The sequence below is a fragment of the Peromyscus californicus genome, unplaced genomic scaffold (assembly GCF_007827085.1).
Source record: "Peromyscus californicus insignis strain IS unplaced genomic scaffold, ASM782708v3 Scaffold_5__1_contigs__length_169319896, whole genome shotgun sequence".
In the NCBI taxonomy this organism is placed as follows: domain Eukaryota; kingdom Metazoa; phylum Chordata; class Mammalia; order Rodentia; family Cricetidae; genus Peromyscus; species Peromyscus californicus.
Genome location: NW_026294573.1, coordinates 67,723,040 through 67,743,862, shown reverse-complemented (window position 1 = coordinate 67,743,862; position 20,823 = coordinate 67,723,040). Strand labels below are relative to the sequence as shown.

The following is a 20,823-nucleotide window of genomic DNA, read 5'->3' as shown; positions in this document are numbered from 1 at the left end:
TATCCTCCGTAACTTGACTGACCACATTGCTGAAGACAGCGCATACTTGAGCCATAGGACATGGAGAAATCAAGCTGGTACTTACGTGGAAGCTTCATCCCTACTGGCTAGCTTTCATAGTGCTGGAAGGTACTGTGCATGCTACCAGTGGAGAAAAACCATCATCAGTCCTACCCAGCTGGGAACCCTGTGAGCCACATTATCCCAGCACTCGGGGTAGAGGCTGGTGGATCTCTGTGAGTTTGAGGTCAGCCTGGTTTACATAGCTAGTTCCAGGACAACCAGAGCTACACAAAACAACCCTGTCTCAAGAAACCAAGAGAGAGAGAAAAAAAAGGAAAAAAAAAAAAAAAAAAGAATTGGCCAGGCAAGACATGCCCCTTGGTATAATAGTGGCTGCAAGCATTGTGAGTAACCAACCACTTTGATTGAATTAAGTCTCGACATACAAAATGAAACCCATACCTTTTCTAAGAGAACTTACTACTTTTATGCTGCTAAATAGACACAGTGTTAAACTGAGTCCTAATGATTTTATTGTTTTACCTATAGATTAATACACCCACTAACCCTCATCATAGAAACGTTTGTCTGTAGTAGATGGTGGTTAACATAGAGACCCACAGCTGATCTACGTGTAGAGAAAAAGACTTGAGATGATCATCTTTAATAGTGTATGGATTTATGCTAGTTATGATACAATGTACAGTTTATCAATTTGTTGATTTATTTTTCTTTAAAATTTTTTTCTGTCCAAATGACCCCTTATGACTGTACAATTATGAATCTTACTTTTTAAATATATATTTAGTTATGGGGGGAGGGCAGGCATCTGCAGACGCCAGAGGTGTGGGATCCTCTGGAGCTGGAGTTACAGGTGGTTATGAGCCTCCTGATGTGGGTGCTGGGAATCTAACTGGGATCTGGAAGAGCAAAACGTGCTCTTCATGGCTGAGCCATTTCTTCAGTCTCCACAGTGTACAGTTTCCAATACAGGAGCAAACTGGTTTTTGTTCGGGCCCTTTCAGGAGAAGCCTTATACAAGATTAGTTTATACATAGCCACACTGATGTGTTTCTAAGCTAGAAAGAGCACGCTTGCTCTGATACTTTTCTAAATATACTTCTCCCAGTGTAATTAAAATTCCTCAGAATTGGAGCTATAGTTTGGATTCTGAGAAGTGTTGTTTACATGAGTACATATAAAGAACCATAGTTTTTGATATGTGTTTGTAGAAGATGTGGAAAGAAAACAAGTTTATTTTCTCATAGCACAATGTGGTTTCCTGTGATGTTAAATGTCAGTTCAAAAACAAGCCGTTTTAAAAAACATTTTAAGTTCAACACTTCCCTCTAGTGGACAGATGAAAGAACACCCCAAATCTCTCATGTCTGAATTACTATTCCATCCTTCAGACATCACTCTTAGTTTTCTATTGCAAGAACTGAGGTCTCTTTTTGTTTGATTAGAAGATAAATTCTGAGACAAGAATTAAAGTTAAATATGTTTTGATGGAGGCACATTAGTCTGTATCTTATGCTACATACCAGACTTGAATTATGTTAATAAAGCCATACATTTAAATATTCTAACACTTACAAGCTAATACCTAATGTAAGCAGTATAAGTAACTAGCACCTACCATGCACTTCATCTTAGTGTTTGCTATTCTCAGTTTAGATGTAGAAACAATACAGTTTTATATCATTGGAGACCATTTTGAATCCTTCTCTAACTCATCACTGTCCCATCCCACTGCAGACCCCCATTGTGAACTTGACGTTGGATGTTGTCTATATATGTTGATATGCTTTTACTCAGTTTTGTTTAGAATTTTATGTCTTTTACATATATAAGTGGGATATCATGCAATATGTATATTTGTCCAGCTTGTCTTTTTGTTGTTTGCTTTTTGAGATTTAGACAAGCTAATGTAACAGCTCTAATTCACCCAGTTTGACTGCTGTATAGTTTTCTAAATTTAAATCATTACAGGGATTCCATGTATGAAACATTGCAGGCATGTGTCTAGCACATACAAAATTGTTGACATTTTTGTGTAGCTGTTTCCTCTGAATGAGGAAGGAGTGGGTTTCGAAGCTCAGGAAGCTCAGGAGATGCTGGGGCTCACAAGGACCCTCCTACAGTCTTAGGGACGCGGCAGTTGCTGAGGAGGAGAAACTGCCTTTTGATCAGCTGCCTGCAAGCTGGGCAGGCCGTTCCAGAGATGCTCCTGAGAGCTGTTTCCTGTGCTGCAGCCTGGAAGTCACCCAGGCTGGTAAGTAGCCCTGGTACTTGGTTCATCAAGCTAGATGTGTGTGGAGTCGCCTCTTTGGTCTGTTGACATATTCACATCTCCAGGAGTATCACACGACAGACATGGGAAGTGATTATAGGTTCAGTGAAATACATCGATGGAGCCTGGTGTAGTTAGTGCTGCATGGCTACAATCCCAGCATGCCTCCTCATTATGGGAGGGCCAGGAATTCAAGGCCCTGTCTCAAAAACCAAACTAAACCAAATAAAGAACAGTAATGACAATCTTCACAGAACTTAAAACAACAACAGAAAAGACCCTTAACGTTTTATGGAACCGCCATAAAATCCTTTATAGTCAAAGCAATCTTATAGCAAAGAAGGAAGGAGCATTGTGTTACTTGACTTTAAAATTAGCTATTAAGTTGTACTTGTCAAACCAGCATGAATTTGCATAAAAACAGACAGACCAATGAAAGAGCATGCTTAAAAGTAAACCCTGCATTTACACCGTGCTCATTTTGACAAAGGTTTCAGGACATGTTTGGAAAAATGACAGTTTTTTTTTTTTTTGAGGCAGGGTTTCTCTGTGTAGTCCTGGCTGTCTTGGAACTTGCTCTGTAGACCAGGCTGGCCTTGAACCCAGAGATCTGCCTGCCTCTGCCTCCTGAGTGCTGGGATTAAAGGTGTGTGCTACCACCCCATCAATAGATGGGATATCGGACACCCTCCTCTTGCAGAGGAATGAGATTAGAGCATTTTATACCAGCTGTATCTCAAAATGGAATGAAGACTTAAAGGAGTCAGACCTAGAGTTGTCAGACTACTGGAACAGGGGAAATGCTCAAGGATGATAAAACAAGCAAAGTTATATATTTTTTAAAAAATGTCATGCCCTAAAAGCACAGGAAAACAAAGATGATCAAGTGGTATTGCATCAGAATAAAATGATGCAGTATAGCTGTAGAAATGTCTTTTGACATTTGCTTAGTAATTTCTGTGAGAAGTGTTTGTTACTTAGAAAAGCCATTTTAATGTGGAGATGACATTTTGGTGGTTTGAAAGAAAATGGCCCACAAAGGGAGTGGCACTGTTAGGAGGTGTATGACTTTGTTGGAGTAGGTGTGGCATTGTTCGAGGAAGTGTGTCACTATGGAGGTGGACTTTGAGGTCTCTTGTGCTCAAGCTACTCCCACCGAGACAGACCATTTCCTGTTTGCCTGTAAGATGTAGGACTCATTCTCCAGCACCATGCCTGCCTGCATACCACCTTGTTGCACCATGATGATAATTGGCTAAATCTCTGAAAATGTAAGCCACCTCAACTAAATGCTTTTTCCTTTGTGAGAGTTGCTATGCTCCTGGTCTTTCTTCACAGCAGTAGAAACCCTAAGACAGAAGTTGGTACCAGGGACTGGGGTATTGTTGTTGTTGTAGAATATTATTTTTTGGTGTGTTACTTTTGTTTATGTTGCATTTGTTTAACTCTGTGATGCTGTGTTACTGTGCGTGTCTAAAACCACCTGATGGTTTAATTAAAAAGCTGAATGGCCAATAGTGGGGCAGGAGAAAGGATAGGTGGGGCTGGCAGGCAGAGAGAATATAAATAGGAGAAATCTGGAGGAAGAAGGAAAAGGAATGAGAGAGGAAGGAGGAGGACATCAGGGGCCAGCCATATAGCTATTCAGCCAGCCACGGAGTAAGAATAAGATACACAGAAGTAAGAGAACAGGAAAGGCCCAGAGGCAAAGGGTAGATGGGATAAGTTAAGGAAAGCTGACAAGAAACAAGCCAAGCTAAGGTTAAGTATTCATTCATAAGTAAGAAAAAGCCTCTGTGTATTTATTTGGGAGCTGGGTGGCGGGCCCTCAAAAGAGCAAAAACAAACAACAATTGTGATAGGCCTAACCATGTTTTTGTTTGGAGGAATTTGGACCTTGGTACTTTGGGTTAGGAAAGCAGTGGAATGCTTTAAGCACTGCTTAATGGGCCAAACGAGTAGGATCATGGAAGACAGTGGTGCTGAAGGTGATTTGAACTGTGAGGGGCTGGTTCAAGATGTTTCAGAGGAGAAGAATTTTAGTATGCTGCCTAGAAATGGTTCTTGTGATTTTTTTGGTGAAGAATGTGGCTGCTTTTTGCCTTTGTCCAAAGAGTCTGTCTGAGGTTAAAGTGAAGAGTTTTGGATTAATTCCATTTTCAGAGAAAATCTCAAAACAGCCTAGTATAACTGTCCTGCAGTTATTAGTGGTAACTCTAAGGAAAATTTATAATGAAAGGAGCAAGCTGAGCAAATAAAAATGCAAAATGTACAGATTTAATTCCCCTTGGTAGAAATAATGGTCTCCAAAGGAAGCTTTAGTGAAGCTGACTTGCAGCTCTAGGGCATAGGCCATTTTGCAAAGTGAAATGAATATTTGAGTAGAGAAACTCAATTCCTAAATGGCTGGTGGGAGCCAAGCCCATTTTAAGGTGGATGGAGCTTACCTAGGCACCATTGTGTTGGTACAGATGGCGGACGATCTGTCTATAGTTCTCTATATGAATGCAGTGAGCATTATAAAATTTGAAAGACACATAGTTCTTCCTTTCCCATTCTCCTGGGACTCTCTCCTATGTTGGATTTTCTTTTAATTTTTTCTGTGTCTTTCTCTTAGTTTGGTGGACTTTATCCTCTGGTAGTTTCAAAGTAAGTTGTAAAGTAAATTATTTCCACCCATGAACAACTACTAAGCCTTCATCAGTTCTCATACCTCATTGAAGTTTTTGCTAGTTATGTGCTATGGTTTGTCTCCCTTGTTTTAGGTAAGTTTCTATTGCTGTGATACAACACTGTAACCAAGGCAACTCATAGAAGGAAGTGTTTATTGTGAGCTTATGGTTCCAGAGGAATAAGTCCATGAACATCGTGGCTCAGAAGTATGGCAGCAGGCAGGCATGGCAGCAGGACAGTTGAAAGCTCACATCTTGAACTACCAACAGGAAACAGAGAAACCACATTAGAAACGGCACATGCTTTGGTGGTTTGAATGAGAATGACTCCCATAGGCTTGTATGTTTGCATGCTTGGTCCCCAGTTGGAACTATTTGAGAAGGATTAGGAGGTGTGGTCTTGTGGGATGAGGTATGTCACTGGAGGTTAGTTTTGAGATTTTTTTTTTTTTTCGAGACAGGGATTCTCTGTGTAGCTTTGCGTCTTTCCTGGATCTTGCTCTGTAGACCAGGCTGGCCTCAAACTCACAGAGATCCGCCTGCCTCTGCCTCCCGAGTGCTGGGATTAAAGGCGTGCGCCACCACCGCCCGGCTAGTTTTGAGATTTTAAAAGACATGTGCCATTTCCAGTCTCTTTTCTACCTCCTACTTGAGGATCTGGATGTGAGCCCTCAGCTCTTCTGCCATCCTGGACGCTAACCTCCAAAACTGTAAGCCCAACTACATGCTTTTCTTTGTAAGTTGCCCTGGCTATGGTGTTTTGTCACAGCAATAGAAGAGTAACTAATACATGTAACTTTTGAAACATCAAAATTCACCTCCAGTGGCATACTTCCTCCTCCAAGCCCATACTTCTTAAACCTACTCAAACAGTGTCACCAGCTGGGGACCAAGAGTTCTGATGCTTGAGAATATGGGGACCATCTCATTCAAACCACCACATTCTGTTTCCTGCCCCCATTGTATCATGGCCTATCATAATGAAAACGTATATAGTCCAGCCTTGAAAGTTCCCAGTCTCAACACTTTTAAAGTCCAAATGCCAAAGTATCTTCAAAATCAAGGCAATTTTTTAACTGTAATTTTCTGTAAAATCAAAAAGAAAACTACATACTTGTAAGATACAATGGCACAGACTATCCATGACCGTCCCAAAAGGGGGACATGGGGGGCGGGGCAAAGCAGGACTGAAACCCAGCAGTACAAATTCTAAATGCTGTATGTAGGTCCATGCCTGATGTCAAAGGCTCTGACCTTCCAGCTTTGCTGCCTGTAACATACTTTTTCCTCTTGGGCTGGTCTTCCTCTGTGTGCAGCTCTCCTTGGCAGATGTCTCATGGCTCTGGCACCTCTAACATTTTGGGGTCTCCATCGAAACTCAGGTTTCATGTTCACAGCTTCACATAATGGCCTCTCAGGGCTTCCTGCACTCTCTGGGCGTTCATGCCACACTTTACCCATTTCAGTGGCTCTCTGAAACCGTGGAGGAAGATTCCAGAACCCCTCACTCCTGTTCCTTCCTGACTCTAAAGCCAGCACCACATGGATGACACTGTCAAGCTCAGCTGCTCACTTGGGATTGAGTTGCCCCCTGGAATCACATTTGTAGCAGCTTCTGTTTGTTGTTTGTTTCTAGATAATGTTTGTAATGTTCCTTTGGCATTTTTCTTTCACAAGTTGGAAGCTTAGCTGGGTGGGGTTTTCCTCAGGGGGACCCTTCCTCTTATTCCAGTGTAGATTTGTCCCCCAACAATGGCACTACTCTCCTTAGTAACTGGAGTCTCTCCTTTACCACAAGACTTAGTTGTAAAACTTACTAGTGTTCTTTTCCTCTCTAGACTACATTTTGTGTTTCTTTTTGCCCCCCCTTTTTACATTTTTCATTGTAGATCTGTAAAAGAGTGATTACTCATAACGATGGGACAGATTTTTAGGATGTCTTGAAATTTCTAGCCAAGAAATCAGAATATTACTTTTAAAATTAACAACAGACAAGTTCTTAGGACAAAGGCAGAAAGTGGCTACTCTCCACTCCCCCCTCCCTCCTGCCAAAAAGATCTCACAAGAGTGGTCTGTAGCCCAGTTGCTGGTGTTGCTCTCCTTTGGAACCATTGGAGCTTGCCTCCACAGTCCACATTGCTGTCAGTACTGTCTTTTAAGCCCCCACTGGACAGCCCATCAAGTCTTACTTGCACTATTTAACTTCCTTTTAGTCCACAGTCCCAAAGTTCTCCACATTCTTCCACCACACGGTCAGGTTCTTTATGGTTGCACTGCACTCCTGGTACCAACTGCTGTCTTAATTTCATTTCTATTGCTGTGATAAAACACCATGATCAAGGCTACTAACTTACAGAGGGAAGAATTTATTTTGAGCTGTGGATCTAGAGAGACAGGAGTTCATCTTCAGGCTGGGAAGTGTGGCAGTAGGAAGCAGGGTAGCAGGGATATCTGAGAGCTCATGTCTTGAGCTGCTATCAGGAAACAGGGAGAACACAATGAAATAGCATATGGCTTTTGAAGCCTCAGTGACGTAATTCCTCCAGTGAGGCCATCTTCCTACCCAGACAGGACCACCAACTGGGGGCCAGGTATCCAAACACCTGAGCCTGTGAGGACATTCTCTTTCAAACCATCACTCCCCTGAAAACTGAATCCCAGGCATGTTCATGGCATAACACGTGTGTAGAGGTCAGACGACAGATGTCAGGAGTTGTTCTTTCCTCCACCTTGATTAGGATCTCTGTTGTATCTGCTGTGCTGAGTACTCCAGCCTCCCTGGTTCATAAGCTTCTGATGATTGTCTGGCTCCCTCCTCACCTTAGTGGGGATTACAGATGTGCACCACCACATCCAGCTCTTTTCTTTTTTTAAACCTGTGTTCCAGGGATGGTGCCCAGGTCATCAAGTTTTCACAGGGTTATGACCTGTTGACCCATCTCACTGGCCCCCCCTTTAGCTGTAGTAGTCTTTAAACTTATCATTTATCCTGTTTATATCCCAGCTCCTTTGTTTTCTGTCCTGATCAAAGAAGCCAGTAAAGTACCTAATTACTTTTTCCTGTATTTTAGTATTGGCTTAAATATTGTTTCATCACTACTATCAGTTTTCTTTTCTCTGAATGGTAGTGAGGATTATAAGTTAAAGAGAAGACCATGCGCTAAAAAGATGCCCATAAAACAAAACAAAAACAATGGGGAAAAATTCCATCCCAACCGATGGGAAAAAAACCAAACCAAAAAACCCATAATGTAGAACACAGGCATGCACGCACTCACGCACACACACGTGCACAAACATGCACATACTTTCGGGCATGCCAAGCCATATGACCGCTCTGAAGCTCATAATTCCTCAATAACAGAAAAACAAACAAAACCCAAACCAAAACCATAACGAAATTGTTGAGGTACTAAAGAAAGAACTCAAATCCCGCTTTAACAAATGATCAGCTCTGGGCTCTTCATGGTGGTGTACTCTTTCAATCCTGGCATGAGAGGCAGAGGCAGGTGGCTCTCTGAAATCACATCAGAGTGAATTCCAGAGCTGCATAGGGAAACCTTATCTTAAAAAGCAAAAAAACAAAAAAACAAACAAAAGTGACTTCAAAGGGGATTCAAGAAGCAGAAGATTGTGGTAAGAAAGTCAGTTTGGTACCTTGATAAGAAAGCAACATGGATGAGAAGTTTGACACCACGGGAGAGGAATTTAGGGGAAAAAAAAGATGAAAGACTGAATAAATCAAGTAACAACATGCCTAAAGGATTATTTTTATTATTCATTGAAGTCTTTAATTTCTAATATTTCTGCTTTTTTTCCCTCTCTAAAATCTTAATTTTTCAGATGGGGATAGTTCATTTGGTACAGTGCTTGTCTTGCATGCACAAAGCCCTAGGTTTGACACCCGCCCCCAGCATCACATGGAAGGGAACTGCAGTTCCATAATCCCAGCCCTCAAGATTAGATTAGATTAAGTAAAAGATAAACTATCAGGGACTGAACACAAATTCCAGGGGATCCAACTCCCTCTTTTGGCCTCCACAGGTACTGCATGCAGGTGATGCATAGGTGTCCTTGCAGACGAAATGCTTACACACATACGATACAAATAAAGGTTAGAAAGTTAAGTAAAGTACATGTCTATTATATGTAACTATAAAGGGGTCTTATCTGGGAGCGGGAGAGGGAACCAGTGGGAGGAGAATGGAGGACAGGAGAAGGCAGTGGAGGTTGAATATGGTCAAAGTCCATGATCTACTTGCATGAAAATGTAACAATGAAACTCATCATTTGGCACAATAAATATATGCTAATAAGAAGCACACAAGTGACTTTGAGTTAATGTTCTTGTCAGTAACTGCTTGAAGGAGTGGGACTGATATAGAGTCTTATACTTGTATAGTGCTTAATGTTCTTAAAACTGTTTTTGCATGTGAAAAGTACTTTCCAAACATTTTTTGGTAGCAAATTATGTACCTGGATTCTGATAATGTTTTTTGAGTGGCCAGAAACTCTTGGAAGTTTGTATATATTTGTATGGGAAGTGAAGTTACAGGGAGTAGCTTTGGAGGCCGTTGGATGGATCCCTCCCTTGTAGTCACCTCGGTTTGTTTCCTTGGTAACCCTAGAAAGGGAAACATCAGCTCCGATTTCCCCAGGATTTAAAACAAGAAGAAGGTGGAGCTAGCACCTTTGTTGAGGCCTTTTAAGGGAAAATACTTCCTCCTGCTCAAAAGAACAGGCCCTACTTTTGGCCCTGGATGAGCACATGCTGTTTTGATCTGTTCCAAAGATCAGAACATTAGATACCATTTCCTCCTTCCTTAAGAGGCAATATAGGTGGTCCTCCCCATCACCTGGCTGGGAGACCACCCCACAGAAAAGCTGATTCACCTGAAGACATATTGAGGCGATGGGAAGAAGAATTTGAGTTCTAACTCAAAAGCATATGTTCTCCTTCTTTCCATCTCCCTTTCTTTGGGATCACGGCCAGAAGCCTAAGCATGCTTCCCCATCCTCTGGGGTCTGTCACTGTTTCTTTGAAGCCCTCTCCCCTTCCACCATGCCCCCACAGGCCAGTCGGCACTGCTGGAAATGCTGCCTTTCTGGACCCTAACTCAAAAAGGAACGAACGGCTTGCTTTCTTCTAGATCTCTGTTTTCTCAGTGGCTGCTGAGGTTTATAGCCTGCCCGCCCTGTTGTTTCCTCAAACTCAGAAAATGTCCTTGAGCTTCTGAGTCTCTTTTTAAATGCTTTTATTAAGAGGAATTTAAAAAAACCCCAAAAAGGGAATCTGGATTTGCCCGGTAACAGTGGTACTTAGAAATAACAGTCTTTGATAGAGAATTGTAATGGAAATTTATGTAGCTAGATGCTGTCTCAAGTGCCCAGGGATTCTTGGAAGCCCCTCTGCTCTGTGTTTGTGTCCATGTATGTTGGTGGAGGAAAGACGGAGCTTTTAAAGCAGTGGTTCTCAGTCTCCCTAATGCTGTGACCCTTTAATACAATTCCTTATGGTGACCCCAACCATGAAGTTATTTCATTGCTACTTCATAACTGTAATTTTGCTACTGTTCTGAATCGTAATGTAAATGTCTCTGCTTTTTGATAGTATTAGGTGACCCCTGTGAAAGGGTTGCTTGTTCCAAAGGGGTTGTGACCCACAGGTTGAGAATCACTGTCTTAAAGGCTTGAGGTGAGAATAAGGATCCTAGATTATTTTAGATTGGTTATTTTGGAAAATACCTATGGTATACATATATCCAGCCATGATTTTTGAGTTTAATTGGAAAAAGATAGCTACTTAAATAGAGAACCTTTAGTTATTTTCTTTGAAAACGTTTTGAAAATTGAAGAGGAAATGAAATACAGCCATCTAGTGGTTATGATGGTAAGAGCACTAAGCAATAGTTAAGTACTATGAGCTCACGTTAATGTCTCTCAAGGGTCATTATTAAGTGTTCAAGCTAATCAGCACTTATCACACAAAGGGACATATCCATTTGTCTTCCTAAATGCTTTATACATATTAATGACAGGACAAAGTCTATATGACAGTTGAGCTACAACATTGTTGCAAATACCCCAGAGGTCATTTGAACTAGTATAACATTCTAATGTTCTCTGTATAATTCTAGCTGTGCTATTTATTAATCACACGTATTATAAAAGTCACATGTACACTCTGAAACACTGTGAAAGAGATCAAAGTGTCTCCTGCCTATACAGGTTAACCTGCTGCCCTAACTGAAACAGTTTCCTCAGTGCTGTCTGTACAATAACTTTTAGTTATTAATGGCTTACAAACTGTTGAATCAAAAGTAAATTGTTTTCCAGGAGCAAGATAGTGCTGTGAAAAATATGCAGAAAAAAGTGGAACAGTTGGAAGCCGAGCATATGGACTGCTCTGACCTTCTGCGGCGACAAACGAGTGAGCTTGAGTTTAGCACTCAGAGGGAAGAACGCCTGAGGAAAGAATTTGAGGTATGGCTTATCAGTTTTCACAGTAGCTATATGTTCTTCATGTGGTGACTTCAGGGTTAGAGGACTTTGTAAGTCAGGAGAAATAGGGACCACTTCATTGTACATTTGACTTCTTTGAAAAGTTTTATATCCTAATAAAATATATTTTATTTCATCCTAATTAAAAGCATCTAGTCATTAAATTTTTGTTTACTTGTTTATTTGTGTGTGTGTGTGTGTGTGTGTGTGTGTGTGTGTGTATGGTTGTGTGCATGCCATGACACTTGGATGGCAGTCCGAGGACAACTTGCAGGGAGTTCGATCTCTTCTCCTTCCATCATCTGGGCTCTGGGGGATTAGACTCAGTTGTCAGGCGTGGCAGCAAGAATGCTGGTCCAAACCTGCTCATTGTTAGCAATAATTCTCATCAACTGTTGGAAAATTTACAAGTGATTTTTTACATTTTGAGGTTCAGGAAGCAGCACTGGAGAAGGTTTGGTATGCACAGGTCTTAAGTGATAAAAGTAACACACACTTCTGTTTTTGTGATTATGATGATTTACTTTATTTAGTTTTGCAATACTGAGGATCAAACCCAGGGTCTGGTACATGCTAGGCAAGTGCTTTTTCACTGAGCTATTTCCTCAGTTCCATTTTAGATTAAGGTAGTTGTAGAGGAAATGGCAAGATTTGGGTATGTTTTGAGAGAATCAGCTGGGTTTGCTGACTTACTGGGTTGTGAGAAGTAATGCCAAAGATATTTGTTAATGTTAACCACTAGTAGTTTATAATTAATAATGTGTGTGTGTGTGTGTGTGTGTGTGTGTTTACACATGTGCACACGACTTCCAAGGCATGTGTATGTTGGGCAAAGATCAGCTTGCAGGAATTGTTTTTTCTACTGTGTGGGTCTTGGGATTCCAACTCAGGTCCTCAGTCTTGGCAGCAAGCACCTTTACCTGCTGCTCAACTCTCTCACACCTGTTTTGTTTGTTTGTTTGTTCATTTTTTTATTTTAGATACAGGATTTCACACTCTAAACCAGGCTGGCTTAGAACTTACTGTGTAGCCAGACTGGCCTTGAACTCATGACAGTCCTCTTACCTCAGTCACTGAGATTACAAGTGTGTGCAACAGACCCTGCCATCAATGCTAAATAAAGAAAGGTGACTGGCATTTCCATTTCCTGAGTGAGAGAGGCTAAGCATGACATGCCTGTTAACTGTCTGGTGGAGAGATCAGGCAGCCAGTTGAAGAGGCGGCCTGGGGCTTTTGGAAACTTTACTGTGTGGGGTATTTGGAGATTTTCAAATGCTGCAATCCAGGACTCAGCACTTCTGTAATTTCTCCTAAGAGCCATCTCTTAATTTCTAGCTTGGTTGTTATGAAGTACAAGAGGAAATGCAGTATGGTGTCATACCTTATGCAGTCTTGCCTCTGATTTAAGTCTGCATTTTTCCTCCTTTTTTCCCTGTGTATTTCTTTGTCTAGCCTCTGGTTTAGGTTTCTTCTCCAGCGTGTGTGTGTGATGGTTAGGAAGGGGCAGTTGTTTGTGGTAGGGGTGGATGCATAAAGGTCTAACTTTTCATATTGCTGGTTAAAAAATTTGAGATTTAATTTGCATATGATAAATTTACCCATTTGAAGTTTACAAGTTACTGGTCTCCGGTGCATTCACAACATTGTTCAATTATCACAATCAATTGTGTAATGTTTTCACCACCCCGGTGAGGAACTTCATCTTCATTAGACACCTCTGCCTATTTCTCCATCCCTTGGGGCCACAAGCAACCATTAATCTGCTTCCTTTTCTTGTAGACTTATCTTCTCTGATATTTCATACATGTGCAGTTACAATATTTGGCCTTTTGTGGTTGACTTTTTCAGTTAGCATAATATGTGCAGTGTTTAGACATGTTATAGCATGTATCATTTTTCTGTTCCTTCTTATGACTGAATGATATTTTTTCATACATTTCGTCTTATAAATGCATATATTAGTTGATAGACATTTGTGTTATTTCTGTATTTTGGCTAATAGTGACAATATTGTAATAAACATTTATGTCTAAGTTTATGAGGGTATATTGTCTTGGATGTATACCTAAGGATGGAGTTGCTGGGCATGATAGTTGGCCTTAGTTATTGATTTGACTGGGTTAAGGGATACCTAGGACTGTGACTTGCACCTGTGTGTTTGTGGGAGCATTTCAAGGGAGGATTGGCACAGGGGTAGGGACTGGGGAAAGGACTTGCTTTGAATGGGGTGGCACCTTAAAGTGGCAGGCTGCCTAGATGAGGAGGGCATATCAGAGAAAGACGGTACCTGAGGCTTCAGGCCCCCTTTCTGAGTGTCTGTGTCTGTGGCACACTGACCTCACACTCCACTTCTTTGCCCTTTAAACGGGATTCAAAAAGACCTCTAGGAAGCTGGTTGACTTTCAGCACTGGCCCGGGAGTGCTGAGGTGCCTGTTCTTAGCCTTCTTAGTGTGTAGATAGCCATTACAACCCAGCTCCTATTGTTTAAACCAACCAATAAATCTTTTTATGATATACATGTATTCTATTGGTTCTGTTCCTCTGGAGAGTCCTGGCTAATACACCAGATCACATGGTAATTTCCTGGCTTTGAGGAGCAGTCAGATTGCTGTACACTATTTCATATTCCCAACAACAGTGCATTGACTGTTCCACTTTCTCCATGTTCACCAGCCTAATTAATGCCAGTCTTTAAAATGATAAATACCACAATGAGTGTAAAGTGCTGTTTCATTTATCATGAGGTTAAATATCACGCCATGTACTTATTGGTCATTTGTGTATCTTTTTTGGAGAAATATCTGTGCAGTCCCATTTTTCAGTTATAGAGTGGGTTATTTGTACCACACTAATAAAAGATGTGTATAGTGGCCGGGCGGTGGTGGGCACACCTTTAATTCCAGCACTTGGGAGGCAGAGGCAGGCGGATCTCTGTGAGTTTGAGGCCAGCCTGGTCTACAGAGTGAGTTCCAGGACAGCCGGGGCTACGCAGAGAAACCCTGTCTCGAAAAACAAAACAAAACAAAACAAAAAAATGTGTACAGTGAGGGAGCTGGCTGTATAATATGTAGGAATTCTCTTTGGTAATATGAAGTATGAACTTTGCAAATATACAGTTACATGCTCACTAGAAATAAAGTAATTTTATATGGTTAAAGAGTATGTTTAAAAATCAGATTATATTCTAAGTAACACTTTAAATTTATTTTTCACATGTGTTGAATATCTTTTCTGGCTAATAAAGGCTGTATGATGATTTTTTTAAAAGTTTTTTGAGACAAGGTGTAACCCTGGCTGTCCTGGAACTCACTCTGTAGACCAGGCTGGCCTTGAACTCACAAAGATCTGCCTGCCTCTGCCTCCTGAGTGCTGGGGTTAAAGGCATGAGCCACCACCACCCGGTGATATTTTATATAATTTAAAAATACTATGTAGTTTTATGTGGCTTGTTAAAAAGGTTGGTGTGGAGTAAGTGCTTTGAATATTAGAATAAAACAATGTAGATGCCAATTAGGAGTCTATCAAACGCTGTGCTCACCTTTAAAAACATTTTGATTACTTTATAGTTGTGAAACAGCATTAGGTAGTAGTGGGTTTCTTTTTGTTGCTCATTTAATCAATTAATTTAATACTTAAAATTATTTATTTTTATTTTATGTGTATGACTGTTTGTATGCATATATATATGTACACCACATGCATGCCTGGTACTCTTGGAGGTCAAAAGTGGGCATTGGAACCCTTGGAACTAGAGTGATTGATGTTTGTGAGCCACACATGGGTGCTGGGAACTAAACCAGGGTCTTCTGCAAGAGCCATGAGTGCTTTACTACGGAGCTCTCTCTCCAGCCCTACACTATTTGCTTTCCTTAATTTTATATATGTATGTATGTATGTATATATGTATGTATGTATGTATGTATGTAGTGTGTATGTGTGTGTGTGGTTGTGGGTGTGCATGTGCCATAGCACATGTATAGAGCTCAGATGCCAACTTGCAGGAGTTGGTTCTCTCTCTTTCTTCTGTGTGCATCCTGGGGCTTATACACAGGTCATTATTCTTGGCAGCAAGAGCCTTTACCTGCTGAGCCCTCTTACCAGTCCTGCTGCTAATTTTAAGTAAGCCACTTTTGACTTATCGGAGAAAGAGTTTAATGTCTAAACTTTAACATGTGTCTATGGGTAATTCTATATTGATTTTCCCCCCATGTAAAGTATTTAATTGCTGTGATATTGATTGACTTCTGCTAAGGGCTAAAGTTATTTTAGGTTGATTTTGATTTTTAATTTGATAAAAATTTAAATTAATTTTATGTATTTCTGTATGTATTTCATATATGTATGTGTGTTTTGCTCTCATGTGTGTCCATGTACCACATGTGTCTCTGATACCTGCAGAGACCACAGGAGGGCTTTGGATTCCCTGGAACTGAAGTTACTGACCATTGTGAGCTGCCACATAGATATGAGGAATTGAACCCAGATTCTGTAGAGGAGCAGCCAGTGCTCTTAACCAGTCCTAACCAGCTAACTTTAGACTGATTCATGGCTGTTCTTAGTTATGTGGTATAGATTTTTGTTCCTATAGGAAATACATGAAAGAAGCACCTCTAAGGAGGAGGTACATATTTGGGCTTAGGGTTTGCCGATGTAGTTCATCACGGCAGGGGAGCACGGGACCGGTTCCTAGCTGACCTGGAGTCTGAGCTAGCTTGTCAGGAAGGAGAGGGAACTTGGCAGAAAGGGCTGTGCTGTGCTGCACAAAGCTTCCCCAGAAACCCACTTCCATTAGCAAGGTCCTGCCTCTTATAGCTCCCACAGACTTCCGGGGCAGTGTCTCCAGCTGGGAACAACGGTTTTCTTTCTTTCCTTCTTTTTTTCCCCCTACATTTATACACTTCTGTGGTGTGTGTATGTGTGTACCTGCACCTGCCACTGTGTGCATGTGGAGATCAGAGAGCAACTTGTAGGAGTCAGTCCTTTCTTCCAGCATGTGGGGTCCAGGGATTGAACTCAGGTTGTGTTTGGCGGTGAGCACCTTTGCCTATGGAGTCATCTCACTTGCCCCGCAGTTTTTATTTTTATTCTGTTTATAAAACCTGGATCAGGTGTCATCTACTCATCTGTTAGTTTTGTGTTCAGAGGCCTTTAAATTTTGCTTTACTTTGAAATGAATATATTTAGCTGTTTGCCTCGATGGCAACATAAAGAACAAGAAGTTAAATTTCTAGATATAATTTTTACTAGTCTTATATTCAGTTTTGTAGACCATTATCAATAATTTTAGTTATTTGAATAATTGTAAGTGGTATTTTAAAAGAATTATAGAAAAATCTATAGTGATAAAGAAGAAAATTTCTAATAATTTAATAAAAACATTTTTAATATCAGTAATATCAAGCTAAAGCATCTAATATAATGGATAGTTAGCCTAGTATGTGGTTTGAATTTTGGTGAATCTTTTAAGTTAAATTAACTAATTAATTATTTTTTGGTAAATATTTTCTAACAGTTACGTTGTATGAGGTAGTTTCTTATGTGCCTGGGCAAAAAAGTGTTTATGTAGACATCTGTATACATACCATAATAGACTTATAAAATGTGATACCATTACATGGCTTTGTCATATAACATGGATCAATGCTTTCTTAGATTAAAAAACAAACCCCCTGTCCAATTTTACAAATGTGGTGCTAGATACTGTGGGACCAGGGGAAAGTGAACTGGAAAAGGGATATCTATGGCTTTTGTAAAGCTCTTTATAATAAGGAGAGTTTATTATCATGGGAAATAAGTCTTAACACAATAAAAAAGAGACAAGAGAAGATGCAAACCTAATTCCGAGAGAACGGAAAGTCTGTTGAGGCTGCAGTGGAGAGCGACTGTCTGGAAATAAGCATGCATTGCTTCTGTCGGCCCTGTTTAGTAGCAGAGGCAGGGAAGCAGCCAGGGCATGAAAGGCCTGCTCCTCTTGAGGGAAAAGGGAAGGGCCGGTGCACGTCAGATTCCTAAGGCCCACAGAGCGGCCTCTAAGTCCACCTTTTTAAAGCCTCATGCATTTGTAGGGCATTATTTTTAAGTGCCCAGTTGTGCCGATTGCCAACTATAAAGTAGGTAAATGACAAAGTACTGGGATTGTTCGGTCGTATTTACAAGTATTATACATTTAAATACAATATGTTATGTTCCTAATGGATTTTGAAATTGGAAATACATAAAATTTGTAAAATACTGTTTTGCTTTTTTTTTTTTTTTTTTTTTTTTTTTTTTGAGACAGGGTTTCTCTGTGTAGCTCTGGCTGTCCTGGAACCCCCTTTGTATACCAAGCTGGCTTCGAACTCACAGAGATCCACTTGTCTCTGCCCCCCAAGTGCTGGGATTAAAGGCGTGCACTGCCACTGGTGGCAATACTGTTTGTTTTTGAAGAAAAGGTAAAGACAATTAAAGATTTTAATTGCATTTATTTACTTGTTCATTATTTATGTGTGTGTGTGTGTCCTCACGTGTGCATGTGCCATGATACACATGTGGAGCAGAGGACAGCTGACAGAAATTTATTCTCTTCTTGTACATTAGGGTCCTGGGATCAAACTTAGCTTCTCAGGCTTGGCAGCAAATGTAAAGGAAGTTTTCAAAGAAGCTAAGTTAGTAGTACCACACTAAGCAGAAGCTGTGATCCACAAATCTTATTCTAATATTTCCATTTTTGTTATCCGATTTTTTATTATCAATACCTAAAAGTAGTAGAACGTTTGTCCACTGAACTGTTTATAAGGTGAGTAAATCTACTTTGTTATTCAGTCCTTGCTGAGTAAGAAAATTGGTGTCAAGTGTTTTATTGAGTTACATTTACATTGGTGTGTGTGTGTGTGTGTGTGTGTGTGTGTGTGTGTGTGTGTGTGTGTGTCTATGTGGCACATATGGAGGTCAGAGGACTTTTTTAAAGAGTTGGTTCTTTCCTTCCACCACATGGGTTCAAATTCAGGTTATCAGGCATAGAGGCAAGTCCCTTTACCTGCTAACCCTCTTGCTATAGTCATAGCAAGGTGAGTGCTGACAGCCCACAGTGGATGGGGATGTAGTCTGAGGATCTGAGTTTGATCCCCGGGCCTATGGAGCATGTACTTGTGCCCTCAGCACTAGGGAAGCAGAGAGAGCCAGATCCCTTGACTCAGTGTCTATGGGGTCTCTGCAAACACCAGGCTGGCAGAGAAACAATCTATGTGAGGCCAGAAGGAAGTCCATTTCATCAGGACTCAGTAGCTGGTGTTGGTTCAAACTTCTAGAGTGTGACAACGGGCTGTTTATTTTAGTCATATTTAAACACAGTACAACTTTGGAAAAAAGTTTCCTGGTGACAGTTACCACAATAAAGTTCAAGGTGTGGCTATATTGAAACACTTTAAGAAAGTATGTGTGACCTCCTCCTTAAGAATGGGTTCTGTAGCCGGGCGGTGGTGGCGCACGCCTTTAATCCCAGCACTCGGGAGGCAGAGGCAGGCGGATCTCTGTGAGTTCGAGGCCAGCCTGGTCTCCAAAGCGAGTTCCAGGAAAGGCGCAAAGCTACACGAGAAACCCTGTCTCGAAAAACCAAAAAAAGAAAAAAAAAAAAAAGAATGGGTTCTGTAGCTGAAGGGCCTAGGAGAGGATCTGGTGTGCTCTGGGTCATCTTAGAGGTCACCACGCTATAACGTACATGGGGCATCTCCACTAAGGATGGGTTGGTCCTATTGACTTAGAAACAATGCTCAAGATGAAGGTCTAGGGAGGAAGAGTTTGGGATAAGCCTAACAGTGGGGGATTCAGGCTGTTAACTATCCAATCCCAGTTTTCTGAGTGGAAAACAGATATACATCTTGTCCCTGCATGCTTAACAGTCTTGGTTTCCCTAGTGCTTATCTGTGAGCACAAGGACCTCATGCCTCTACAGCTGTCCAGACAGCCTAGCCTAATTGTCGGCTACCAGGCCAGGAAGAGATCCTGTTTTAAAAAAGAAGGGGACAGATGTAGCTGGATGTTTTCTCATGTCCCACCCAGTCCTGCAGCCACTCAAACCCAAATAAACACACGGAGTCTTATATTATTGTCAAACTAAATGGCCTAATGGCTCAGGCTTCTCACCAGCTTGCTTTTACATCCTAAATTAACCCATTTCTGTAAATCTATACTTTGCCACGTGGCTTGTGGCTTACTGGTACCTTTACATCTTGCTTCTTCTGGCAGTGGCTGGCAGTGTCTCCTCTGCTCTGTCTTTTTCCTTCCTCCTCACTAGTTGGAATGTCCCACCTAACCTTATTCAGCCTCACCATTGTCCAAACAGCTTTATTTATCAAACAATCAGAGTAACACATATTCACAGAATACAGAATGACATCCCATAGCAGATAGACCTGAAGAATGATGGTCAGAGTTGACCTGGCCTCCACATGCATGCCTGTACACATATATGTGTACATGTACACACATGTATGTATATCTCCCATGAATACACACACACAGACCTGTACCTCTAAGTGCTAGAGAGATATAGTTCAGTCAGTGAAATACTTGTGCAAACATGAGAAACTGAAAAAAGCCAGGTGTGACTGGTTCATGCATACTTGTTATCCAAGAACTGGGGAGAGAGAGACAGGAGATCCTGGGACTTGCTGGTCATCCAGCTTAACTGAATTGGAAAGCCACAGGTCCCAGTGAGAGATTCTGTTTGAAAAGACAAGGTGGAGGCTCCCATGGAATAGCACCAAAGATTATCCTCTGGCCTCTACATACATGTTCATACACCTGCACACACATGCACACGTACCCTCACATACCCCACATATGCACCCTCCTACACAAATATGCATGTACATGTACATACATGCGCATAAACATGTATACGAAAGAGTCCACATTAATGGTCAGACTAATTAAATAATACTACCTTTAATAATTGACAGTAAAGTAATTGAACAAGGATGGTAAGTAGTAAAGAACTCATAGATTATTCTTAGTTGTGACCCTCTCAATATATGACTCTGGTTAAATGGTGTGATACAGTGCTTCTATCTTTTAAATAACTGGAAATGTTGACTCTTGGGAGGTGTTTGTTTGTTTTTTTGATAGTAAAAATAACTTGGAGGTCTTTGGTTGTTTGCTTTTATAAGTTCTTACATTTATAAGTAATTTGTGTGTGTGTGTGTGTGTGTACTATAGCACACATATGGAGGTCAGAGGACAACTTTGGAGTCAGTTCTCTGCTTTCATCATGTGGTTCCCAGGGGTCCCACTCAGGACATCAGGTTTGGTGGCAAGTACCTTTACCTGCTGAGCCATCTCACTGAAACCTTCAGTTCAGAGGCTCCACGTTTAGC

At 41.0% G+C, this 20,823-nt stretch overlaps 1 protein-coding gene across 5 annotated transcripts in view; it reads left to right on the top strand.

Annotated features, from left to right (window-relative positions):
• Ccdc171 (coiled-coil domain containing 171) overlaps positions 1 to 20,823 on the top strand; it is a 314,303-nt gene that overhangs the window by 33,418 nt on the left and 260,062 nt on the right. For all 5 annotated transcript variants that reach the window (XR_008213754.1, XM_052716877.1, XM_052716878.1 and 2 more), the window contains one exon: positions 11,305 to 11,451. Coding sequence is in view for 4 of the 5 variants with exons in the window: in XM_052716877.1 (XP_052572837.1) it covers positions 11,305 to 11,451 (147 nt within the window). In the remaining variant the exon portion in view is untranslated. The remainder of the gene's footprint in view (positions 1 to 11,304; positions 11,452 to 20,823) is intronic.